Below are 27,562 nucleotides of genomic sequence, written 5' to 3' on the forward strand. Positions count from 1 at the left end.
GGCCTACCCCAATCGGGTTTCCGACCTAGGCATGGCACAGAAACTGCGCTCTCGTCCTCAAAAACCAAATGGACGCCATCATTGACAATGGAAACATACCTATCTTACTTCTCCTTAACCTCTCGGCGGCCTTTGACTTAGTGAACCACACAATCCTGTGCCGTCACTTATCTAGCGCAGCCCATTTGTCCTCAAAAGCCATAACTTGAATAGAATCATTCCTCTCAGAATGAACAATGAGAGTCTTCTCCAACACAGCAAATGCCACTCCTGCCCCAGTTCTCTGTGGTGTACCCCAAGGATCCTGCGTGTCACCTACACTATATAATATCTTCACTAAGCCCCTGTTCAACCGCCTAGATGAACTCGGAGAGTCTTACACTAACTATGTGGATGACATGCAGATCTTACTCCATATCACAGGCAACTACGAAAAGGATTCTACCACACTCAACAACATTTATCAGATCATCCAAACTGGATGGCTCTACATGAATTATGTCTAAACGATGACAGAACCGAGCTGCTACTGGTAGGCACCAAAACATGCCTAAGAAAACTCGACCCAAAATACGAAATCTTCACAATAGACGGTAAAACCATCACCATCCTGAAAGAGGTAAAAACCTTGGAAGTGTCCCTCGACTCATCACTTTCCCTCTCAAGTCAACACAACTATTTCATCGTCAGCATACACTGCTAAGCTCATTAATGCATGCAGACCTTACCAGACAGTTTCATGACCCTCGCCAGAGCCCTCATCCTGTCCAAGCTCGACTACTTTAACATTCTCGCTGGAGCTTCAATCAGTAACATCAAAACACTTCAGGTCCCACAAAACAACGCCCCACAAGCAGCCTTAAATATCCCCAAGAGAGAGCCCATCTCCGAAACGAGACGCAAAGTACTTGGGCTACCGGTCCAGGACAGGATTAGGTACAAAACGATGTTGATCACTCACAAATGCCTGGCCAACACGGCTCCAAAATACCTCTCTAACATACTTGCATCATCCCAAACGATCATACCTACTCGCGTCTCCACTGCCCATCTCCTCACTGTGCCAAAATTCAAGAGAGATAAGGCCGGGGGGCCGCAACTTCCCTGCCGTTGCTACCAAAGAATGGAGTGCCCTCCCGTTAGCCATCAGATCCGATCCCTCCCACGTATCCATCCGCAGAACACTCAAAACCTGGCTCCTAAAACACAATGAGGGTCATTCCGAGGTTGGAGGTACAAACACTTTCACACATTACGAAAGACAACAGACTAACTCCAGAACCGTTTACCTGAAATGTCCCAACACAAGGGTCAGGCAATTGACCAGAATCACACACACCTGACGGCCCTTTCCCTTCCCCACAGGGATAAAACGTGGAGCACAAGAGTACACTATATGAGCAAGGCAGACCACATGACACGACAGCTATCCAAGCACGGCAGTTCAAGAGGAGGAAAAAGGTGGTGAAAATCGAAAGGGTGACCAGGAGAGAAGCGTCCTCGCCCTTTCCGACCCAGACCCGCAAAGCCTCAGTGGGAGGAATCGTAAGACCATGAACAATAGCCAGTGTGTGTTGCAGCAGATGTCAACGGTACACAGAGTATGCCTACGCTGATGAGCAGAACAGAGTCACACCTGCTACCGTGGTACCATCCTTGACTCCAGATACAACAAAAGCCAAGCGGTTCATCACAGCCGGTGAGTCGAGGGGAGAACCGATAAGAAACCGAACTGGGTGAACGAAAGTTGCAAAGTGGCAAATTGAGGACAGTTCAAAGAACTGTTAACATTAAAGGAAATCTAGCTGCAGAGGGGTCCGGCATCACGTGGGTGCTCACTCGAGAGACTCTGGCTGATCCCACATTTGTTGAAACTACTGAAACCACAAGGCCTTAGGAGAGCCGCAAGGAAAAGGTCAAAGTGGTCATACAGGGGTCTAGCAAAAACCCCTGTACAGTTGAAAGTCTGTGACCTGCACGTGATTGGAAAGCTAAGGGAAATGAATCCCGTATAGTGAGTTCAAGAGAAAGAACTGTATGATTGGCAAAGAATTGGCAAGAGTGAATCCGATGGAGGGATGCCAATAGAAAGGGGCCTGAAGTTCCAATGAACAGTGTGTTGACAAGAGTAGACCCAACAGACGGATGTCCACAGTGAACTGTTTAAAATGAAATTAAGACTTGTGAGTGCGAAAGGGGACATTGTTTTGGACACCAAGCCATAGTGAACTCGACAGAAGGAGGCTAACATTCAAGAAGGGTGTGAGCCTGGAGGAGGGGGATCCCAGGGTGAAAAGCAGTCAACCAAAGAGTGTGAATAAGAAAGGAGAAAGCGTGTGAATGAGAGCCGTAGTGAACCCGACAGAGGGAGGCTGCTATTCCAGAGGGGTCTGAGCCCAGAAGAGGGGGATACAGGGGTGAAACATCATCACCCACCGACACGTGAATGCAACCAAGAAATCCTTTGAATACAAGCCAGAGTGAACCAGATGGAGGCAGACTGATATTCAAGAGGGGCCTGAGCCCGGAAGAGGGGGACCCAGGGGTGAAAAGGCATCACCCAACATACATACAGAAAGGAACTTTTTGTTTGTTATTTTGAACTAATCAGGTCCTTGGGGGCAAGGGACATATTGTAGAAAAGAGACTTACCCATCGAAGGTCCTGATACCGGGGAACGGAACTGCAGTCTCATGCTGAGAAAGCTTGCGCGTGTGTGCTCTGCTCAGGAGTCTCGCCTTGTCCTGTGCTCAAAATGTGGGGAAGGGAGACCCCCGGCTACTACATCCTGACTTATCATTTGTGAACACTTCTTTATTTCTTGTGAACCTTACCCCACACTCTTTTTGTATTTAGTTGTAAGGATTACCAATAGTTTTTTTTAGTATAAGCCCTTTTATTTGGCCAGACACCACTAGGACTGCCCTATTATTTGATGGTTGTAGCTTGCTCCCATCTTAGATTTAGGTTTTAGATTAGGCATTTTTTCAATCTATTTATATAGTTTAATAAACACCTTTGAACTGTGCTCACGTGCATGTCTTTACTTTTGCCACCATGAGTTCCTTACAGTACCCAGGAAGTGGGCTGGGAGTATCTGGTCACAATCCACACTACTTGTGCCAGAAGAGCCAAACGGACCCAAGGACTATCCAGAATCACGCTGAAGAAGGTTGGTACCCTGAGCCTGCTGTTGTCCGGGCAGAGCCCTGCTTTGCACTCAATCTCCGAAGACCTGTGAAGGTGCTTTAACCCCTTGGAGTGGTGGCACCATTCACTCTCGATGCCTCCTGGTTGCCCTGCAAAAGAGCTTGTTCAGAAGTGTCCATGGGCCATCCAGTGGACTGTGCAGCTCGAACCTTGGCACATGTGCAGGAGCGTTGTCTCATCGACTTTTCCCATAGGCCTTTGGAGAATCCTAGCTTGCACTGCAAAGCACCTTCTTGCCAAATTTCCAAGCTGCTTTGGGCCGTGAGAGAGAAGCGTGCGTCAGATCGTGAGAGTTGGGTTCCCCTGCGTCACTGTGCGACACTGATGGTCGCTGAAGGCGGTTTCCCCGTGTTCCTTCTTGTGCCCGGAGACCAGCTGCATCAGTGTTTTCTTTGTTCTTCAACCGAAACGAGAGATACAGCTCCTGGTGCAAACTGCACCCACATCTGCACACGCAGCGCCTGTGCACTTTGAAGCCTAATCAAGGGGGAGAAATCCTACCTCAGGCGACCCTCTCCAGACTTGCCAAGTTTGGACCCGGACTAAGCTAAGGGCGGGGAGTACTGAAACCACTTACCGGTGGCCCCTTGTACGTTCACTGTATTTTACACACAGAGGATCCCTTGTGGTCCTCTCATTGGCTTGGGTAGCCTCTGCTTCCAAAAGTCCTTGGAAAGTTGGGAATAGCTTTGTTCATCGGAGCATATCCTCCCCCGACTTTTGGAGCCTGTTTTCACCCTTCACAATCCTGCCCCTAACTTTGCCAGCTCCTTAGAAGCTGTACTTTGTGACTTTATGCACGACCAAGCACTTTTACGCACACATCGAACATTGAGCACAAGGCTCCATACATCGTAGGGCTGCACTTATTAAGTTAGGGTTATCCATCTCTGAAGATTGCTGATGCTATAAAGTTTGCCTGCCCTTTTCCCTTACAGGTTTTGGCGGGAATCTGCACTTTACCACATTGACATCAGTGACTGTATACATTTTACAAAGTGTGTTTGAGTGGTGATTTTACTGTGCATTTCATTATTCACTTGTGTTTATTCTTGGGCCTAATACATTGTATATTTTCGTATACTACTGTCTAAGGGCAATTCTTGGTGTCTTACTGTGTGTGCTGTGAGGAACCTGAGGGCGTCCTCACTTCCTTTTCCCCCCGACATCCCCTGCTCAGGTGGCCATCGCTTTTGGATCCTGACCCTGGGGGTGGATATGCGAGGGAGGATTTATAGGTTACTGTCAACCCTACCCCTTCCCTTCATTTCAAAATGACCCTTGGAAATGCCATTATTATACTGTGAGGAGGAAGATCAACTGGGAGGACACTTCCTTACTTAAGCAGGTTAAATACACATCAACCTCCTCTTGTCAATGCAGAGAAATATCGGAATCCTGCCCTCCCCTTGCCTTCGTAGGGTATTGTCAGTCTTTACTTCTTTTAATACACCAAATGTCCTGCAGCTATATCACTCTAAGACTGGGACGAGGAGGGGGCACCTGGGAGTTATGCACACTTCCATTCATTCACATCACTTTGGTACTGAGACGAGGAAGATGACTGTGGAGGAGTACCATTGCAATAGTCAGGCTTTTCCTGCAAATTGGCTAAATTATGGTAGGGCAAATAAGGTAAAGGACTTGCACATGCAACCATTTAACAGGCTTCAGGTGCATAAAAGGAGAGACTGCCTGAGAAACAAAGAGAGAAATCCACCTGGAGAGACTGACGCGGCTGGCAAACGTGGTGCAGGCTGGAGAGGGGCCGGCGAGAAGGACGCTGTGTGCTGCAGAAGGGTAAGAGATGCCAGGGCCTGAGCGGGCCGTGAGAGGGTCGAGACACCAGCAGTTCCCCTTGCCGTGTGTCCACAGACAGAGCTGTGGGACACAGATCTCCCGAACGCCGCTGCAGCAAGGTTTGAGGAAGGCGAGCGCTGCTCGCTGGGGCTCCCAGAAGTATAAGTGGAGCAAAGGGAAGCCGGAGAAGAGAAACCAGGCGCCGGCAGAGCGGCCGCATAACAGTGAGTGTAAAAAAGGGAACACTCAGACGGGGCGCTATAGGGGCTGGAAGCAGGCATAAGGAAATGCCAAAAGAACTGAAAACTATGAAAGTTGGTTTTGGAGACCAAAGTGAGGGTTTTTGAATGCCGAACAACCTGCAAAGTATACCGAACTGAGGGAAAGATATGAAAAGCAGGAGCGGGTACTGATCAGATGGTCAAGAAGGACATGGGCAGAGTCTGAGCGGATAGACGTACACTGATGGACCCAGGCTGGATCGGCAGCATATACCTGCAATTAGGACTGCTTTCCTGTGGTCCCCATGCATGTTTTGATGAATCCTACAGATCCCTCACTAAACCCCTGCCTAAAGTCTCCTCCCAGGTGGCGAGGGAAAGGCAGACGCTTCCTGATCCTGACCTTGGTGCTGGTGTTCTGCGGGAGGATCACCTGGGAGGGGAAAGGGCCCGGGGGAGTGAGAGGAATCCGTGGGGTGAGAGACAGTATGTATGTATCATCCTCTGGGGAGGACATCTCACAAATGCCAGAGTGTATAATGGCTTGTTGTCATAATAATCCGTCTATTCCACAAGTTGAACATCTTAATGTGGGTAAAGCTAATCCAAAACCCTTTGGCATAAAGAGAAATAAAAGCCCTTCTCAAACCCGGGAAACTCGTACAGCTAAAAACTCCTCTAACTCCCAAAAGTATAGTGAAGGGTGGTTTATGAATAATAAGGGTCTACACTCTAAAGAACCTTTTTCCTCTCTTCAATCAAGTCTGATGACTGACACTTACGCGGTTTCCTTAGAAAATGTTATGAGGAACAGAAGTAAATTTGAGAGTGAAGAAGAATTCAGAAAAACTAACTTTGTTACTAGAAACTTCAAGTCCCAGAATGCCCTAAGCATTGTGACAAAGAAGATGGCTAAAGAGGAGCAATGCCTCAGGAGTAGTCAACTAATTAATGTAGATGGCCCACACCTGAGGGAGACTGAGAGGCTTAACAAGCCCCCTGATGTGCAGGCATTAAGAGAAGGAACAGGAGCAGGAGAAGAGCAGAGTGAGCAGCAGTCCAGACTGTGTTTGCACCCGAGGTCGGGGACTGGAGGAGAGAGAAGATGCCAGGACAGTTGTGAAGCCAAAGACAGTGGGCCTCATTACGACCCTGGCGGAAAGGGTTAAACGGCACCGTAAAAGGCTGCGGCGCCGTTCAACCCGTTCCACCACATTACGAGGTCCCCTCGCGGGACACGTTAAGCATGCCTGGGAAAACCAGGCGTGCATACTGGGTCCCGCGAGGGGAAGAGGGAGCAAACAACGGGCCATCTCGTAATGGCCCGTTGTTTATTCCCTCTCCCATTCCCATTCAGCCCTATAGGGGCTGAAATGGGAATGGGGATGAACCGTGTCTGTGTCCTCGAGTGAGGAATTACCGGGCCATCCAAACTCGGAATGGTCCGGTAAGTCCTCATTCCGAGGACACAGACACGGATGCGGTTTTGCCGACAGCCATGCCGCCAATAGCGGCATAGCTACCGGCATACCTCGTAATGAGGCCCAGTGGCTGGTCTGGAAAGGGTTTATGCCTCCAGTTGTCCCGATTGCAGAGGTCGTGCAGTGGGAAGCGTGCAGAAGGGATGTTTGCCCTTTGAAGGCCTGTGGTGCAGAGGCTACGCAGCAGGAAACAGAAGCAGTGAGGGAAGTTTTCCCTTTTGAGAGGTCTCTGGTGGCTGGTGTGCACCAGAGACCCTCAGCAGCAAAGGCAGCTTGAACAAGGGGTGGCGCGAGTGAAGGTGGACCAGGAGAAGCTGTTCGCCAGGTCACTAGGAGCCACTACAGCAGAAGACCAGCGAACGCAGAGGGGATCGGTAGTGTGTGACTTTAAATTTAAGCATGTGAGTTTATGTAAACGTCAACAACCCGTTGGGGCAACCTTGTTAAAATCTAAGGCATACAACTATTACCCAAGCCAAGAGAAACTAAAACCTAACCAATACAAGCCCAACAAAAATTGCCAAAGGTGAAAAGGGAGTAATGGAAGACCCCAGGGTTGTGAAATTTGTTACGCATGTTTTGTGAAACATATAATAACAGCTGATATAAACACCCATGGCCAAAGCCAAGAAAGCAAATGGAAAAGACTTTCCTTATCAGCATTTGGTACTTGTGTAGTAAAGTGGCAAAAAGGCTGCCCTTCGGAAAAAGGTTATTTATATATTTTTATATTTTTATTTTTTTTATTACGAGATTTAACTGCATTAGTGATTTTTACAAGGTGCTGATTTCACAGAAGTTGAACAAAAGTTAGAAAACAAGAAGAGAAAAAGAAAAAGAAGAAGAAAAGGCCCCACAGATGAGTGGCTCTCACCCAACAGTTGTTTGATGTGATTTGTGTGGTGAGGCCTAGGCGGTGGTGGGCGTAAGTATTGAGTTTGGCGTATCTGTTGAAAGAAAGATCTGCTCTAAGATTTTAGCAGCGGCTATTGCCCATGAGGTCTTCTCACCACCAATCAGGCGAGCCCACCAAAGTTCCTCTTCGTGTATTTGTGCAGCAGCCAGCTGGTGAGCCAAGTATGGAGTTCTGAGCAGCTAGTACCTGGACACATCAGTAAAAGATGTCGTATTGTTTCGATCTCAGAAGAGATACCGCAGAATCTACAGTGGTTTGTTGTCGAGAATCCTCTGATTTTCAGGATTTCATTTGAGGGAAAAAGATTTAGCCGAGCCCTTAGAAGGATGTTTCTCAATCTTCTGTTTGGGTGCTTCTTTAGAAAAGGTTGAGTTTCATTTTGTTTTCTTGCCTCCGGCGGGAGGTGTGAAGGAAGCTTGTGTTTTAGTGCTTTGTCCAAAGTCAAGATCCAGTCTGATTCGTCCAACCTCTTTTTTTTATTTTTGTTGGATTTTGGATCAGTTCTTTGGGTGAGCTACCAATCGCAGCAAGTTTTTCTTTGCACTCTTTTTCCCACTGATTTAACATTTTGCAGAGTCCATTTGTCATCTCCGTTTTTCTAAGTGAGAATACCAGAGGACTAGCTAGGTCGATGATTTTCCTGTACAACATGATGGTGTTTCGGTCGACTGTTGCCTCGAGAGAGGACGGGTTCAATTCCTGTCTAAACAGGGAATTGGAGTAGACTTCGGGAGGTTTAGTAAAGTTCTCCAAAGAAAACTTTCCAGGATAGTCCAGATGGATTCTGGAATATACGGCATAGCCTCCGCACCGTATGTGATAGATGGAATCACTCTAGCTCTGTAAAAGTTGATTGTTGGTTGAAGAGAAAATCTCCCATACTTTCTGTCTACTACTTTGGCTTCTGAGGTTAGATTTCTCATCTTTTTATGCAGGGCATTTTGCATCGATCTTTTTGTTTTGGAGCTGTCCAGTGTTACTCCTAGGTATTTAAACTCAAACACCTTTACAACACTGCTCCCGTCCAAGTACCATTTCAAATTTTTGCCTTTCTTGATGTTTTTTTCTAGAATCATGATCTTAGTTTTTGATTTATTAATTTCAAGATCATTAGAAGGTATGTACTTGGAAAGGGTATCTAATCCGATAGCAGTTTGGTCGAGCTGGATCAGGTCATCGGCATACAGCAGACAAGGGGCACCTTTTCCCAGCCAATTCACAGTTGGAAAGCTCTTATCAGGGCGTTGGCATACTTATAATCTCCCAGGTAGGCCAGAAAGATTTTTACAAGGTCCTTGTTTTACCCCTCTGGCCGTTAGTATCCCTGTTGAGAGTCGGCGCTGTTTGTTTAGCCGCACTTGGACACTGGTATTGGTGTAGAGAGCTATTAGCAGCCCTAGGATTCTGCGGGGTGGAGGGGGGGCAGTGCCAGTCTGCTAACTTCTGCCACAATTTATCTCTGTTTACTAGATCAAATGCTTGGGTGAGGTCTATGTAGGCCAAGAAGACTCTGGGGGAGGGGGGGCCTCCCAAGATCTTGGCTTTAAGAATGCTTAGAAGCATGATGTTTACACTTGTGCCTGCCATTTTCTTGAAGCCTGATTTTAGGGGATCAGCGCAGGGCCCATTGATTGCCCAGGAGTGAAATTTATTTAGTAGCATAATTCCGTAGACTTCCCCAATAACGTCCAACAGGGCAATTGGTCGAAAGTTCCGGGGATCATCCTTGCAGCCTTTCTTGAAGATCGGAACTATTACCGATGTAGTCCAAGGTGTTGGGATTTTTTCTGAGTACAGCACATCTTTTGAATATGAGGCTTATGAGGCTGGTCCATTCGTCCGGTAGTGTTTTTAAGTCTATGTTGGTTATACCGTCCGGCCCCGGTGCTCTCGAGTTTTTTAGTTTACATATTGTTGACTGAATGGACTCCTTGTCGTGAAGGTCAACCCAGGGCACATTGAGCTCTGTGTCTTTTTCTTCGAGTGACAGTGATGCTGATTTAAAGAGGTTTGAGTAGAAATGTACCCAAATGTGCTCGGGAATACCGTTGTTTAATGTGTCGTCTGAGGATTGTCTCATTGTTCTAAATAATGTCACAGGAGTTACGGTTGTTAACATGCTTCATCATTTCCTCAGAGTCACGTTGATGTAATGTCAACCGATAGGATTTTAGCCAAGATTTGTATTTCTTTAGTGCGTCTGGGGCTAATTCTCTGTTGGTTCTAGTATTGTGGCGAGGTGCTAGTCTTTTAGCTTTACGCATTTCATTTTGTTTGGCCACCAAGAGGGGGTCAAAGGTGTGGGTGTGCTGCCTCCTGTCTCATCCTTTTTTGTTGTTTGTTTGTTTGTGGGCCTGATGGGGTTCTAAGAGTGGTCTGTAGTCAACTTGTGCAAAGTTCTTAGTTAAACTGCCAGTTTCCTTCACCCCTTTGTATGATTTCGTTATCTCTTCAGTGTTTTTTGCAGTCAACTTAAAGCGATTTCCTTTGCTGTTTAGCTCCAGAGTTGGAGAGACGTAAGACTTTGGTAGGTATGTTGAGGACCATTTGATGTTCAACAAGTTATGGTCACTTTGCGATGTTTTTATGACCTTGGCAGAAATCAAGTTGGGTAGTAGTGACTGCGATGCAAAGATGTAATCAATTTTTGACTTTGAAGGTCCTCTCTCCCATGTAGGGATGTCGTTATTTTCATTTATTGTGGTTGCTGTGTCAAAGAGTTTCCTTGAGGTCATTAGTTTAAGCCAGGCTTTACCTCGTGCTTCTGCCTCGTAGACCCAGCTTGTCACTTTATTTCGTGGAGCTGAGGAGCTACAAGTTGCATTTAAGTTGCCACAAATAAGCAAGTGTACCCCTTGATAGTCCAAATATGCAGTGTCGATTACAGTCGCTAACATCTCAAGTAATGCTTCAGCATGTATCCCCTGCGGGTTCCAGAAAATATTGGTAATCAGAACTGGTGTCACAGAGAAATTGTCTGTGGCTTTTTCCATGTGTAACCAAGAAAGCAAGACTGTCAGAAGGGATGAGTTAGACAGTACTACTCTTTCAATCTGTAGGCCGCTTCCAGAGCGTACTGCAGTCAAGAGACCAGAACTGGGATGGCCTTTTTCTCCTTGATGCGCCGGGGAGAAGGCTTGTCAGTCAGGTTTGGTTTGTCAGTCAGCACGTTTCCTGTAAACACAGAATGTCAAAGGAGCCCAGGTCGATCTCACCGGGGGCTGTCGGGTGCAAAAAACCCTGAGTGTTCCAACAGCCCAAGGACAATGTCGATGCAGCCTGGCGAGGTGTATGGTTAAGTGAGCTGACGGATTGCTATAAAACTTTGGGGAGCCATGACCAAGAATGAAGTTTAGAAGTGGTTTAATCATACCGTCAACAACTGAAGATCTTTCATCCACGGCCTGCGTAATAGTTCTTTTTACTGCTGGCCGTGGTCCACTTGGACATCTGTCCTGGTCAGGCTAAGTAGGAGACGGAGAAGGGCTATGAGCCCTGCCACGTGAGAAGGGTTGTGCTTCACAACGGGAGGGCCGTTTTCCAATTCAGGTTTCGATGAGCAGGCCTTTTGTGTTTCCGCTTTTTTCTTCAAAGAAGTGCCAGATGCGGAGAGGGGGCCATGGTCGTGCTGGTCACTAGGTTCCGTGTGGTGAATCTGACGTTTTTCTATTGTAGTTGTACTTTTCCGATCAATGCACGGTAAAGGATTATCAGTTCTTATTAGGTATGTCAACCCTGTTTTGAAAGTGTATGCGATGAGCATCTTAGCATGTATTTACTGTATTAGATGTTGTGTAGAGATGGGAAATGGCTTTCTTCCCTTCATGGCTTGGCTCCATAATTTTAAAGTCCTCCGATTTTAGGGAACAAAGTGTTTTGAGATCATTTCAGGACCGTACGTCTATTCAAGACAGTATATTCCTTGTTGTCCGTGCGTTCTGTTAGTTTGAAGGTAGGTACATTTTTCTCTCGGGGCTGATTTTCGTAACGGATTATTACCCTTCTAGCGGATCTGGCAGGCTCTGCTCTCAAGGGCATTTGTTGTGCGCTACTTAAGGAAGGCGCACGCCGACTGCGTAAAGGTCCTACTTCACTCGTCGGGGTGCGGTCTCTAGATGAATTCCTTACTCTTGATCGATAAGTCGCTGCATTTTTTTTAGTTGACTTTAATTGATTGTGCGGTTGGTCGGCTCTTAGTGCCTTATTTTTGGTGTAAGCTAGATTTTTGAATCGTTCATTTAAGGTCATAAGGCTTTGAGAGTCGACTTGGACGGTTTGGTCCCTTGTGGTAAGAGGGCTTGATGACAATGTTTGCTCCAAGGGCGAATTTTCCTCTAAATCTCCATGATGTTGGCTAAGCTCCATTAGATCTCTTTGCTCCAAGAAATCTTCAATTGTTCTTAGTGATGCCTGTTTAATTAGGTTGTCTGGCACATGGTTTCTGGGGGCAGGAGTAGTCACTTTTTTACTGTTGGTGGTTCATCTAGTGGCCCAGTAGTCACTGGCACTGTAGGAACTTCCTTTCGAGCGAGTACTACTACCTTGTTAGTTTTTGCTGGATTTAGGCGAAGAACTAATTGATTTTTTTGGTTTTATGTTGTTAAGCTTGGCTTCTGTGGAGGATTCGGTTTATCGAGAGTAGTTGGCTCTTTGTCCAAGGTAGCCTGGTTCAGAGTTCTTGTTGTTTTATGGATTTCCATGTCTTCAATAAGGATAACTTCTTCATCAGGGGTGATGTGAGTTTTCACTACTCTTGTTCCCATGTTCGTGTCTGCAGGAGTCTTATCAGAACAGTGTTCATTTGGTGTTGTCATCCTTGGAGTAGTTGCTCCTTTCATTGGGCCCTGGGATGGCTGAGTCACGGGTTCAAGATTGCACATTTGGCAGTTAAATCTTGGTTTAGCTAAAAGTTCTGTTGCTACATTCAAGGTCGGTGTGCTTACTTCAGTAGTTTCCAGGAGTGATGTTTGGGGCACAGCCGAAGGATTTTCCCCAACTAGATGAGAGAAGTTACCTGGCTCAAAGGTAGAAGGTGGGTTGTGTTTGCGTTCTATAGCGTTGATGTACCCTTCCAGAAAGATGAGTTTGGAGTGCATCATAGCAAAGACTGATGTATGATCTTTGAGGGTGTCATTTATGGACTCATAGTTTACAGAAGAGAGCCAGGGCTATTGTTACTGATGACATTACCGAGAAGATGTCTGTTTTGCGCAGTTATGAGGTAAGTCGCTCTGTCTTCTGTTTCTGTAAGGAGGAGAAGGAATTGGAGGACGTGATTTCCTACTAGAGTGTGGGTCTTTTGATGGTATGTTATCTGTTGATTTGGGCAGATCAAAGACATCTTGGAAGTCTAGATTGTTTCCTTTAGAGTTGAGGGGAAAGTCATCATTTAACTGTCTGCCAAAGCTCTGTGGCGCCACCTGTGCAGTCCCATGGACTCTAGTCCGCTCCGGAGAAACAACAGGGTTTGGACTCACCAAGGGCGTTGCTGTTGGAGTTGCCTCATTTATGGTTTTCAGATTTTGCGGACGTGCTAGTGCCAGAGGGGTGATCTGGAGTTGTGTTTTGGAGAGGCGTTCGCCAAGGGCCATTCGCTCCACCCAGATGTGCTGTGGGACGTTGGGTGTTAAATTTTGGGCTGCTATTACCAGGTTTTGCCAGAGGTAAGGTGCGACTCAGAAGCCTTTCTAAAGTGCCATTTCGGGCTCTTTAGTATGCTTTCAGCAGATGGATTGGCTCCGTTTTCCGTTTTGCGGATTTTGGTTGAGGCGTGGGGATCTAAACCAGTCTCTAGCATTTCAGCATCCGAGACCTCTCCCAAACTGTCAAATTTGCCGTTGCATTACCTTTTAAAAAAGTCTTTTAAGGTATTTTCCAGCGAGGAATTACTCAAAGCGGTGTTCAAGAGGGCACGCTTTGCTGACTTTTTTCCAATTTCTCGCTTGTTTTGCATGGTCGGTTTTCCATTTTGCTTATGTTGGCTATTTGGCCCATGTTATGTTCCTGAATTTTTGATTGGTTTTACTGGGTGTTTATTTCTCGGTTGTTGTGCCCTAGCAAGCAGGGTTTCAGCGCCTGTATTTTGTTGAGACTGAGGTACTTGCGTCTCATATTCGTTAGTGCCTGCTTGTGGCTCAGGCGGTGGCATAACTCCTACTGGAGACCCATGAATCATCGCCGGTACACACACAAGCGAGCCAGAAGTTGTGTTTACAGTCAGAGGGCCCGCTCTTCTTGTGGCACAGTTTGCCCCTGCCTCGAGCTCTAGGTCTCTTAGGAGCCTGGGGCGGTGTCAAGGCAAGCCCGCCCTGTGGCGCTCCTCCTCCCGTCATGATGGACGCGGCGGGTGACCGCCTCCACCACCTGAGTCTCAGCCCCTGCACTGTCCCCCCAAAGCGAGACCACTCTGCTTGCCGCCAGAGGTCTACCCTTGGCGGCCGGACCGTCTCTCCACCGAGAGACGGCAGCACCTCGTCAACTATAGGTAAGACATTTGTGGATTGCAGGGTCTTGGGGGAGTGAGTCGGGTGAGTCAGGGACATGGAATTTGATGTTGTAGTAGCTGGCCGTGCTTTTGTTAATGAATAGTTTGTAGCAAGTATTTCCTCAGCAGGGCTGTCAGGATGGAAGATGTTTTTCCGTTGGGGTTAGGGTCCCCTTTCTTCCACCTCATCCGAGTATCCGGCTGCCGTTGGATGTGATGGATGTTCTGTAGAGTTTAGCGGGGAGTTGTATGACTCTGCGGCACTTGTGAGATCGTCCTTGGCTGAAAGTACAAGGGAGCAGGATGCGAGTTCTGGAAACGTTGGCTATGATGGGAGCTTCCACGTAGATCTGGCAGAGTCCTTTGATGTTGTTAGGCAGGCTCCGTTATCGGAGTTTGTTTCAGTCGTCTGGTAGAAACTTCGGAGGCGGCGGCGGTCCTCCTCCCGGCTGATGCCGGCCCAACAGTAACAAGCCCAGGCACAGTTGTGGGGACCGCACCCCCAGCATCCCTAGCAGCCGTAGACTGCCACTCTGCGGCCACTCTGCAGTGTCAGGTGAGTTTTAAAGGTTGCTCCGCCTTCAATGTAATGAACACTGGAAACAGACTGGAAACAGACTGGAATGAGCACAGTGAATGCCCGAGACTACCACTCTTTTCCACGCCAAAAGGTTATTCAGAGGGAGAGCAGCATAATTTGCCGATGAGTGTTAAAGAGCACCCAGGTGAATTTGGTTTCCCTGGGAAGTTGCTTAGTGTCTAATGCTGCAAGATGATGAACATGTGAAGTTGTGACAAAGTTGTTATAAGTTGAAGGTTACCACTAAAGCACGTTCTGTTTGAGCACCCAGGTGAATTTGGTTTCCCTGAGAAGTTGCTAAATGTCTAATGCTGCAAGATGATGAACATTGTGAAGTTGTTACAAACTTGTTATAAGTTGAAGGTTACCACTAAAGCATGTTCTGTTTTGTGAAACACTGTTCGAGCAGGGGATTATACCCGGATGGCAAAGCTTTGAAGAAGTAGGACTGGCGTCGGAGTAAACCAGGAAGCAGTGCCGTAAAGTGGTCTTAACCAAGACATTTGTATAATATCTGTGGTGCTGAAGGGAGAACCGTATAAACCTGCTGTAGAGGAGTTACATTTCTTCGAAAGCATTCCTTTGTGGCAAATCATCCTGCAAAGCCAATTCTTGTTGCCTAGTGAAGAATATCATTCTGGGGCTCATTCTTATGCAAAGAAGAGAAAGGACATTCTATTTTCATTTGGTATATCTTTGAGTGTCAGAACTGTCTATTATGCAGTTGAAGTTACAAAGAACTGTGTTGGAACTTTGCGACAAACCAGGATTTCCTTATTTCTTTTTGAACTGTGGAGCAAGAATCCTGTTTGAATCTGGGGAGGGGAAATCACCCAGATCATAAACAGGACGTGGTCCTATTACAAATTCAATTGTTATATTAATTTTGCTGTTTTGAACTGCCATGCATGTCCTTATTGATTTGGTGAATGTGTAAGTGTGAGGGACAGATAGCCTTTGTTAGAGTGGTTTCTGTAGTTTGCTTTAGGCAGGAAATCCTCGTCGGGGGTGGGATAGTGAGGCGTTTGTCCACCCTTTTTATTGAATAAACAGCACATTTTGACAACTCCTTACAAAGTTGTCCACCTCACATTTCTGACCCCTCACACTGTGCAGTGAGAGGATATATGAAGGTAGTGCTCCCATAGGGTAAAGCTGGAGACAGCAGAAATCTGTTTGCCCATGGGAGGTTGAGAGCGGCGGCACATGCACCAGTTAACACATTTCTCTTACTCAAAACAGGATCTGGTGAAGAGTGTGCAGGACTCCATGGCTCGGTCCAATGCCCTTGCGGGGGAGGTGGTGTCCGCCATCAGGACCGTGCGCAGCTTTGCCATGGAAGACGAGGAGGTGGAGAGGTACCGGGCTGCTCTGCTGGAGACCCACAGGCTGAAGACTAGGCGTGAAAGGGTGCAAACCTTGTATTCCCTGGTGCGGAAGGTATGTTTATGGGAGTCCCTCCTCATGTGCCACCTCTGGGGGAAGTGAATGTAGGAGTCCTCTGTAAAAGGTTAGCCATTGGCGTGAGGGTGCATGTGGTCACTGAAGGGGGAAACAGATGCATAATGTGTTGGTTTCCTGAGCCATAGTTTGCACAAGGTCAGCAATGTTGTGCAATCATGGGGAGGAAGAAGTGGTTATTTATTAGTGGAGAATTGATGAGTATTGATAAGTGGCTGTGGGGACTTAGGAAGGGGCATATTTGTGTTGCTTGGTGTGTTATTAGTAGCATCTGCATGTCTGTTGTGACTGGTTACATGTCATTACCGAGAAGATGTCTGTTTTGCGCAGTTATGAGGTAAGTCGCTCTGTCTTCTGTTTCTCTAAAGAGGAGAAGGAAATGGAGGATGTGATTTCCTTCTAGAGTGGGGGTCTTTTGATGGTATGTTATCTGTTGATTTGGGCAGATCAAAGACCTCTTGGAAGTCTAGATTGTTTCCTTTAGAGTTGAGGGGACAGTCATCATTTAACTGTCTGCCAAAGCTCTGTGGCGCCACCTGTGCAGTCCCAGGACGACCTGGTGGAAGAAAGGTGTCTTTTTGGGAGGTTACAGGCATATGAAATAATGTCAAGGAGGTCAAAGTGCAAATTTAAGGCCTACTTCAAAGTCTTGACAAATATCATTATATCTGTCCCCGGTGACAGGGGTAAGGATCAATTAATGTTCTTGATTTTCCAGAACCTGACACAGATGGTTGTGGCCGTCCACCAGGTGAGATCAGCTCAGTACTGCCTACAAGAGGGGCCTCAATGTCCACTTCCGACTTGCCACCTCACTTCTACAGTTCAAGAAGGAGCTCAAGACTCTCCTCTTCAAGAAATGGCTCCTCTCAAACATCTAAGACCACGCAACCTCCACTCCCAACCATGCCTGAGACTCACTGACCTGCTCCCCACTGTAGTCTCCCCTGGTTTCAAGGTCCACGCAACCTCCACTCCCGACCCAACCTGAGACTGGGTTATCTGCTCCCCACTGTCTCCTCCCCTGCCTGCAAGGTCCACACAACCTCCACTCCCTAGCATGCCTGAGACTCACTGACCTGCTCCCCACTGTAGTTTCCCCTGGTTGCAAGGTCCACACAACCTCCACTCCCGACCCTACCTGATACTCAGTGATCTGCTCCCCACTGTCTCCTCCCCTGGTTGCTAGGTCCACGCAACCTCCACTCCCAACCATGCCTGAGACTCAGTGACCTGCTCCCCACTGTCTCCTCCCCTGGTTGCTAGGTCCATGCAACCTCCACTCCTGACCCTGCCTGAGACTCTGTGATCTGCTCCTCAGTGTCTCCTCCCCTGGTTTCTAGGTCCACACCCTCCACTCCCGACCCTACCTGAGACTCTGATCTGCTCCCTGCTGTATCGTCCCCTGGTTGCTAGGACCACGCAACCTCCACTCCCAACACTACCTGAGACTCCGTGATCTGCTCCCCACTGTCTCCTCCCCTGGTTGCAAGGTCCACACAACCTCCACTCCTGACCCTACCTGAGACTCAGTGATCTGCTCCCCACTGTCTCCTCCCCTCGTTGCTAGGTCCATAGTCCGTCCACTCCCCTCCCTACCTGAGACTCCGTGATCTGCTCCCCACTGGCTCCTCCCCTGGTTGCTTGTAGATCCCTTCTGTTGATTGCCCACCCTCTCCCTCCCTTGTTAGCTCCCCGCTCCCATGTTTCTCTGCTTCCCTCCCCGTGCTCTTCCCCCTATGATTGTTAAGCGCTCTGTTGCTTCCCGAAGCTAGGTCCATGCTCAGTTAATACCCTAAAAATAATCATCATCATAATTAGCCCATAATAAGATGAAAGCAGTGCCAGGCCCTTGCCGGTAGATCCATCACTGCCATATAAACACCTCTTCACCTTTCGTCCAATTTCCCCATTTCCGTTTCTGGGGAAACTGCTTGAATGGACAGTAGCATCACAGGAAACTCATCACCTGCAGAGTGAACTGGCAGGTTTCCACCCTTGAATGGAAACTGGGAGAGTGTTAGTGGGAGTTCACAGTTTTGCAGAGAATAGCCAATAAGGGTGGCACTGGAGATCTGGTGCTGGTAATGTAAAGCTAGAACTAGCATCATCAGACGAGAGGAGAGCACCACCAGCATAGCTGATGAATGCAGAGCTTCCATCATCTGACTGGTGAACACCACCAGCATAGCAGATAAATGCAGAGCTTCCATCATCTGACTGGTGAACACCACCAGCATAGCTGATAAATGCAATGCTTGCATCAGACTAGAGGAGAGCACCACCAGCATAGCTGATAAATGCAGAGCTTGCATCATCTGACTGGTGAACACCACCAGCATAGCTGATAAATGCAATGCTTGCATCAGACTAGAGGAGAGCACCACCAGCATAGCTGATAAATGCAATGCTTGCATCAGACTAGAGGAGAGCACCACCAGCATAGCTGATAAATGCAGAGCTTCCATCATCTGACTGGTGAACACCACCAGCATAGCTGATAAATGCAATGCTTGCATCAGACTAGAGGAGAGCACCACCAGCATAGCGTATACATGCAGAGCTTGCAGCATCAGGCTAGAGGAGAAGACCAACAACACCATAGCATAGCTTATAAATGGAAATCTAGAGCTAGCATAATCAGACTAGAGGAAACCAGCAGCAGCATAGCTGATAAAAGATTGCATCATCAGAGTAGAGGAGAACTCCACCAGCATAGCTGATAAATGCAGATCTTCCATCATCTGACTGGAGAACTCCAGCACCATAGCTGATAAATGCAGAGCTTCCATCATCTGACTGGTGAACACCACCAGCATAGCCGATAAATGCAATGCTTGCATCAGACTAGAGGAGAGCACCAGCAGTATACCTTCTACATTTAAAGCTTACAGCAATAGGCTAGAGGAGACCACCACCAGCATAGCTGATAAATGCAATGTTTGCATCAGACTAGAGTAGCACAACACCAGCAGAGCTTATACATGTAAAGCTTGCAGCATCAGGCTAGAGGAGAACACAACCAGCATAGCTGATAAATGCAGAGCTTACATCATCAGACTAGAGAACACCACCAGCATAGCTGATAAATGCAGAGCTTACATCATCAGACTAGAGGAGAACTCCGCCAGCATAGCTGATAAATGCAGAGCTTGCATAATCAGACGAGACGAGAGCACCACCAGCATAGCTTATAAATGCAATGCTTGCATCAGACTAGAGGAGCACAGCACCAGCATATCTTATAAAGGCATAGCTTGCACCATCAGACTAGAGAGCACAACCAGCATAGCTTATGCATATAAAGCTTGCACCATCAGGCTAGAGGAGAACACCACCAGCATAGTTGATAAATGTAAAGCTTGCATCATCTGACTAGAGGAGAACTCCACCATCATAGCTGATAAATGTAAAGCTTGCATCATCAGACTAGAGGAGAACTCCAGCAGCATAGCTGATAAATGTAAAGCTTGCACCACCGGACTAGAGCTCAACACCAGCATAGCTTATACATGCAAGCTAGAGCAAGCATAATCAGAGGAGAGGAGAGCACCACCAGCATAGCTGATAAATGTAAAGCTTGCATCATCAGACTAGCGAACACCTCCAGCATAGCTGATGAAGGTAAAGCTGGCACCATCAGACTAGAGGAGAACTCCAGCAGTTTAGCAGATGAATGTAAAGCTTTCATAATCAGACTAGATGAGAACTCCAGCCTAGCTGATGAATGTAAAGCTTGCATCATCGGGCTAGAGGAGAACACCTCCAGCAGCATAGCTGATAAATGTAAAGCTTGCATCAGACTAGAGGAGGACATCACTAGCATAGCTAATGAATGTAAAGCTTGCATTATCAGGCTAGAGGAGAACTCCAGCAGGATAGCTGATAAATGCAAAGCTTGCATCAGACTAGAGGAGCACAACACCACCATAGCTGATAAATGCAAAGCTTGCATCAGATTAGAGGAGCACAACACCAGCATAGCTGATGAATGTAAAGCTTGCATCATCAGGATAGAGGAGAACTGCACCAGCATAGCTGATAAATGCAGAGCTTGCATCATCTGACTAGAGGAGAACTCCACCATCATAGCTGATAAATGTAAAGCTTGCATCATCAGACTAGAGGAGAACTTTGCCAGCATAGCTGATAAATGTAAAGCTTGCATCATCAGACTAGAGGAGAACACCAGCAGGATAGCTGATAAATGCAAAGCTTGCATCAGACTAGAGGAGCACAACACGAGCATAGCTGATGAATGTAAAGCTTGCATTATCAGGCTAGAGGAGAACTCCAGCAGCATAGCTGATAAATGCAAAGCTTGCATCAGACTAGAGGAGCACAACACCAGCATAGCTGATGAATGTAAAGCTTGCATCATCAGACTAGAGGGGGACACCACCAGCATAGCTGATAAATTTAAAGCTTGCACCATCAAACTAGAGGAGAACTCCACAAGCATAGCTTATACATGTTAAGCTTGGGTCATCAGACTAGAGGAGAACTCCAGCAGCATATCTTATACATGTAAAGCTTGCATCATCAGGCTAGAGGAGAACACCGCCAGCATAGCTGATAAATGTAAAGCTTGCATCATCTGACTAGAGGAGGACACCACCAGCATAGCTGATAAATGTAAAGCTTGAATCATCAGACTAGAGGAGGACACCAACAGCATAGCTGATAAATGTAAAGCTTGCACCATCAGACTAGAGGAGGAGACCACCAGCATAGCTGATAAATGTAAAGCTTGCATCATCAGACTAGCGAACACCTCCGGCATAGCTGATCAATGTAAAGCTTGCATCATCAGACTAGAGGAGGACACCTCCAGCCTAGCTGATGAATGTAAAGCTTGCATCACCAGGATAGAGGATAACTGCACCAGCATAGCTGATAAATGCAGAGCTTGCATCATCTGACTATAGAACACCACCAGCATAGCTGATAAATGTAAAGCTTGCATTATCAGACTAGAGGAGAACTCCAGCAGCATAGCTGATAAATGCAAAGCTTGCATCAGACTAGAGGAGCACAACACCAGCATAGCTGATGAATGTAAAGCTTGCATCATCAGACTAGAGGGGGACACCACCAGTATAGCTGATAAATGTCAAGCTTGCAACATCAGAATAGAGGAGGACACCACCAGCATAGCTGATGAATGTAAAGATTGCATCCTCTGGCTAGAGGAGACCTCCAGCAGCATATGTGATACATGTAAAGCTTACATCATCAGCCTAGGGAACACCGACGGCATAGCTGATGAATGTAAAGCTTGTATCATCAGACTAGAGGAGGACACCTCCAGCCTAGCTGATGAATGTAAAGCTTGCATCATCAGGATAGAGGAGAACTGCACCAGCATAGCTGATAAATGCAGAGCTTGCATCATCTGACTATAGAACACCTCCGGCATAGCTGATCAATGTAAAGCTTGCATCATCAGACTAGAGGAGGACACCTCCAGCCTAGCTGATGAATGTAAAACTTGCATCATCAGGATAGAGGAGAACTGCACCAGCATAGCTGATAAATGCAGAGCTTGCATCATCTGACTATAGAACACCACCAGCATAGCTGATAAATGTAAAGCTTGCATCATCAGACTAGAGGAGAACTCCACCAGCATAGCTTATAAATGTCAAGCTTGCAACATCAGAATAGAGGAGGACACCACCAGCATAGCTGATGAATGTAAAGATTGCATCCTCTGGCTAGAGGAGAACTCCAGCAGCATATGTGATACATGTAAAGCTTGCATCATCAGCCTAGGGAACACTGACGGCATAGCTGATGAATGTAAAGCTTGCAAAATCAGACTAGAGAACACCTCCGGCATAGCTGATGAATGTAAAGCTGGCACCATCAGACTAGAGAACTCCACCAACATAGCCTATACATCTAAAGCTTTGGTCATCAGACTAGAGGAGAACAAAACCATTAAAACAGTTACATGTCAAGCTTGCATGGTGGCAATTAGCAGATGGATGTGTGTAAACTGCCTAAAACCTAGTGATCGCAGGAGACCGGTCCCGAAAAGCATGGGATTATGCCCCTCACCTGGATTCCTGGGAAAGAGTCTGGGAGTTAAAATGGATGCAGTGCTCCAGCAAACACCCCATGTAGCAACTGTTGTCATTGTAGAGTTTTCCAGTTTAAACTTCTTTGTTGGATATTCAACCTGTGTTTCAGAGAACGTCCAAATCCTGATTGTAAAGTAACATTGGGTTATCCTGACTATAAAGGTTCTCGATGGGGCAATCCACAGAGACCAGCGAGGGCCGAATGTATCCTGCAAGCAGCTCCGCTAGCTCCAACCACGAAACCACATTTATCCGGCCTGCAGTCGACTTCAGTGGTTGCCAGTAAAAGAAGGGTCTTGCACAAGATGGCAAGTTCAGGAAGTTACAGAAGCCAGCCCACCTTTCCTAGCAAATCCTCTAAACTGGCACATCCCCTTAAGGGGGACTTGTCAGCCCCAAAAGCTCAGGCTTCTACCTTTAGGTGCTATGGTACTGTGAATTTAATGACGAACCATTGATGGTCACCTGCGACCAAGAAGACGAAAGGTGTCAGTTGACGCTTTATAAATCTTCTTATAAATCTTCTGAAATATAATTTCTTTGGTATCTCCGCAGCTGATGGAACTTGCGACACATGTGGCCATGCTGTACATTGGGCAGCACCTGGTCAAGACGGGCAGCATGAGCAGCGGTCGCCTGGTCTCCTTCATTCTGTACCAGATGGAAGCTGGTAGCCACGTGCAGGTGAGTGTGTTAGTGTCCCCCCAAATCCTCGCTTGTTGCACCTCTGTGCACTTTACTTGAGCTGTCTAGTCAAAGTGGGTTGTGTTGCAGTGTAGCACAATGATGTTGTGTCTTACGGTCCACTCCCCCTCTGCCCATCTCCTCTGAGCTCAGCATTACACAGAAGGTCAGTGTGTGTGTGGGTGTGTGTGTGGAGCCGCATGTACATCACCCCAGGTGTGTCACACCATCTTGGACAGTGACCATGATGCTTTGGCAAGCTCACTCACTTTGGAAGATGTGTTATATGATGTGGGCAATGATTAAACCCTGGTGCAGATCTCCTCTGGCAGGTGATTACTTTATCCTCTAGAAGCTTAAAATCTATCTAATATCGAAGCGCACAGAGACTTGCCATTCACTGGACCACCCCAGGTTCCCCTAAAATGTTAAGTTACATAGAATCTATTTGAAAATTATGGAACATCCAAACATGCTGCCTACAGAGACCAGACATTACATATTTTTTATTTGTTATCATTGCTGTGCTTAGATCAGAATCTTTTCACATTATACATATATAAAATTAATCAAAACATTGATTCTGAATTTCATTTGTTAATCGTATTAAAATACAACACTAAACTTCATAAAAACCACCATAAATTCCCTTTCCCATCAAGTTACCCTAAAATCAATTTGATATACATCAACCATACATATACAGTCCTTAAAACAATCCAAACACCACTATCTATTTTACCGTCATGAACACAGTAGGTCATCCAAACCGTCCTTCTGCCCAAGCCATTTACTATACACCTTGATCACGTTACATTGTATCATTCTCGTGATATTTTACCACATCTTAAACAAGGCTATATTCCTACGGGTGTTGCTAGGCAACAAACATTGTCTCCAGAAAGATGTTGATTTTATAAAATCCAAGTCATGGGCACATTCTCCCAAAGATGTCATGTATACAGGACCCAGCGTGCAGCACCTCATCATAATATGACGATTCGACTCCAAAACATATCTAATCTTACAAAACCAAACTCACATCGGCTGGACCCACTGGGGAGGTATCCAACCTTCCTACTGAGTGGGAAACTATATATGACAACAAACCAGAGGAAGGTATACAAGTAAGTGTCAATTCGTATTTCCTCATCACTTGACCGAGGGAGGCCTTCAACAAATAATAGACCTGGCACCCACCGTCAACATTTCCATAATTCTTTCTCAATTAGATTACAAAACATTATATTTACATACTGTAAAAAAAGCATAAAACACTACAATTCATGCCATAAAACCTAAATAACAAATATTCCAACGTGTACACAATTACGCAATAATACAAACAACCACATTACACATCATTTTGTCCAGTATCTTCATAAACTGGTTAGCACTTGCGTGTGTTTACTACACACAATTTGCATTATGAGGTTTTATAAGTCCAAAAAGCTTAAAAATGTGTCCCATAAAAGCAACCCAGTAAATCTGTATTGCTCTTTGTCTCAGGAGGATAGCTCAGGGGCAATGCGCTAGTCTTGCAAGCAAGATGATGCAGAGCAACACAGGTTAGATTGCCGGGTCCGCGCTTAGAAACCTCTGGGTATTAAGCGGGTTATAAAAAACCAATTACAATTTACAATTACAATGCATAGTCCTAGTACCTGGTAGGAAGGTAACCCAGGTGGACTGGGTCTGGAAAGCTGGGAAGTAAGAGACGCACCATACCTCTTCTTCCCCACCATTCCTGGTGAGGAAGAGTGCCAGGTCAACCAACAAGGGTCTGGGATCCACAGATAAAGCTGCAGAAGAAACCGGGGGGAGGTAGTAATCCCCTCTGGTATTGTGGAACACTTGGAAGGAGTCATCCCATCTGGCTGTGTTGGATATTAAAAAACACAGAAAACGAGGAGAAGGGAAATACCCCACCTGGCCCATTTTCAAGAAACTTTTAAAACCCTCTGTCCAGAAGAAGAGGATCATTCTTCTGGACCAAACAGAAACTTTATCCTTGTTGTTTTGTTGGGGAAAGTAGTAGAAGTTGACACGATGGTGGACACTTACTATTTTGGACCTTCTGACATGTGTTCATTAAGATGGTTTGCAGTTTCGGAGAGTGGAATTGGGCCTTCTTCCCTTTCTTCCCACATCGCTCAACATATCCAGGATGTCTCGAGGTTCCCGTCCATAGAGTAATTCGAATGGGAAGAATCCTGTAGAAGCCTGGGGGTTCTTCCTAACAGCAAATAAATCCCAAGGTGCCATCTGATCCCAATTCCTGCCATCTTGTTCCACTAAGTTCCGCAACATGGTCATCAGGGTCTTCTTATACCTTTCTATAAGGCCATATGTCTGTGGGTGATATATTGAAGTTCTTAAGGTGGTAATATGTAGCAGTTGTTTCACTTCCTCCATGAGTTTACTCATGAATGTTGAGATCTGATCCATTAAGATTTGTTTGGAAAACCCTACTCGTGAAAAGAAGGGGTGTAGGTTTTTCAGGATCTGCTGGGTGGTGTTCGCTCTAAGGGGAAAGGCTTCTGGATTTCGAGGTGGCATAATCTGCTATTGCAAGTATATACTTGTTCCCTAACTTTGATTTTTCCAGGGGGCCTACAATGTCCATGCCAATTCTAGAAAATGGGAAAATTCAATGATTGGGAGTGGCTTTAAGGGTACTGTTGGTGGCATATGGGTGCTGGTCTTTCGGCAGATTGCACAGGACTCTACAAAGGTCTTAATGTCTGCATGAATTCTTGGCCAGTAAAATTTGTTAAAGATTTGTGCCTGAGTTTGTGTCTGCCCTAAATGACCTCCCTTCAGATGGGATTGAGCTATTTCCAAGACGACTTTCTTATGACTTTTAGGGAGGACTAACTGTGTTTTTAATATGCACTCTGAAGTAGTGTCTCCCCGGTACATTAATCCATGACTTAAAAAGAAAAAGGGTCCTCCTCTCTCACGGTCCTCTTGTTCAGCCAACAGTGGGCCGTTCCTTTGGGCAAAGGCTAGGTCGGGAAGAGGTTCCATTTCTTCTTCCCTGACCCTTCTGGGTTCAGGTTTTTGAGGGGTGTTTGGTGTATCATCAGCCTCCTCAAAACCTTGGGTACCACGATCTGTTACTTCTTTCCCAGCCTCTTCCTATACCCTAGGGAACACTGCTCTTTCGAGCACCCTCTGTACAGTTTTATCCCCTTGACTGATCTGGGAGGGGTCCTCCCATGATTCTGTAATAACACTCTGATATCACCCCTGAAGTCTGGATCTATAACCCCAGCTAACACATCAATTCCAAACCTCCATGCTAACCATGATATGGGAGCCCATCTAATGTAGATATTTGGGGTTGGAATTAAAATCATATCAGTGGGTAGTAGTCTCCTATCCCCTGAGGGAATGATTTCTTCCCCACTGCTGCAGATATCAAACCCAAAAGAGCCTTGTGTGGCTACTGAGGGGTCTGACGCTTTGGGAGTTAACTTCTCAAATGTTTGGGTTCCTCAACTTGTATCGGCTGAGCTGCATCCCACCCCCTGACACCATTTGTGAAGGCATCATGAGTCAGACACAGACAACAGGTTAAAGTTTGGTCTATAAACTTGTATTAACTAAAAATGCAGGTTGGCAAAAAGGCCTAACTTGCCCTATGCTAAGGTGGGATTTCTTTACCTAAAGAAAACTGAAGATGGATGGGGAAGATTACCCCCTCCTTCCCCTCCTATAAAATACATGACCTGAAGACACCAGCCCTGTGCCATCAGAACAATGGTGAGGTTGAAGTGGGTGAGAACATTGGGTGCAACACAATCGAACAACTTGCTGCAATGAGAGCGGGAATGGCAGTGCTGATGGACCACTACTGGGCTTGTGGATTGAAGGTGTGAGAAGCTGCCACCCGAATGGGGAGGAGTTTGCTTGCTGGTACACTTCAATATGCCCTCATTGGTCGTACCCAAGAAAGATGTCAAGCTCAATGAATTCCCAAAAATGAACAACAATAAGAGAAGGAAGAGGTCGGTCGAGGTGACACCAACAGCCCAGGCAGAGAAGACGGAGAAACAGGAAGGATAGAGCAGAGTGAAAAGAGGGGGAAATTACTTCTCGGAGGCATCAGAAATGGCACTGGACGAGATTCCAGCTGAGCACAGGCTGTTCAGCAGGTCACAGATGTTCTTTGCATCAATAATACCAGGAATACAGACATACACAAACGCCAAGTGGTTTCAGATCACTTGTTGGGCGCTGATGGTACCAATTAACTCTACAGTGAATGGGTTCAATGCCATAAAGGAAGAGCTCCAAGCAATACGGTTGATACGGTATATACATTCTGGATCTCCTTACGGCTATGGAAGGAGGAGTTTGCGCAAAGATAGGGAGTTCCTGCTGTACATTTACACCAGCTAATGACGAAGATAACAGAACTCTCTCAGAGGCAGTAGCCCAGCTGGCACAGATGCATGGCAAAATGGAAGATGAAGCACGAGGAACAGAGAAGGACAAGAGCTGGCTAGCGTATATATGGTCATGGATGTCATCATGGCTGTCAGACGGACCGAAGGTGATAGCAGGAGCTCCCGTACTGGGAGTAGCATCTATGTGTGGTATGGAAATCTGCATGGCAAGGTGCAAGAAAACA

General features: G+C 46.5%; 1 protein-coding gene across 5 annotated transcripts in view; it reads left to right on the plus strand.

Moving 5' to 3' along the window:
- Positions 1-27,562, plus strand: part of LOC138522059 (antigen peptide transporter 2-like) — a 268,133-nt gene that overhangs the window by 135,095 nt on the left and 105,476 nt on the right. For 3 of the 5 annotated variants that reach the window (XM_069635292.1, XM_069635296.1, XM_069635293.1), the window contains exons 6-8: positions 15,935-16,132; positions 16,872-16,904; positions 22,795-22,923. In XM_069635292.1, the coding sequence (XP_069491393.1) occupies positions 15,935-16,132; positions 16,872-16,904; positions 22,795-22,923 (360 nt within the window). The remainder of the gene's footprint in view (positions 1-15,934; positions 16,133-16,871; positions 16,905-22,794; positions 22,924-27,562) is intronic. The other 2 variants (XM_069635294.1, XM_069635295.1) reach the window with 1 other exon arrangement.

The sequence above is a fragment of the Ambystoma mexicanum genome, chromosome 13, assembly GCF_040938575.1.
Source record: "Ambystoma mexicanum isolate Mex_15411 chromosome 13, UKY_AmexF1_1, whole genome shotgun sequence".
In the NCBI taxonomy this organism is placed as follows: Eukaryota; Metazoa; Chordata; class Amphibia; order Caudata; family Ambystomatidae; genus Ambystoma; species Ambystoma mexicanum.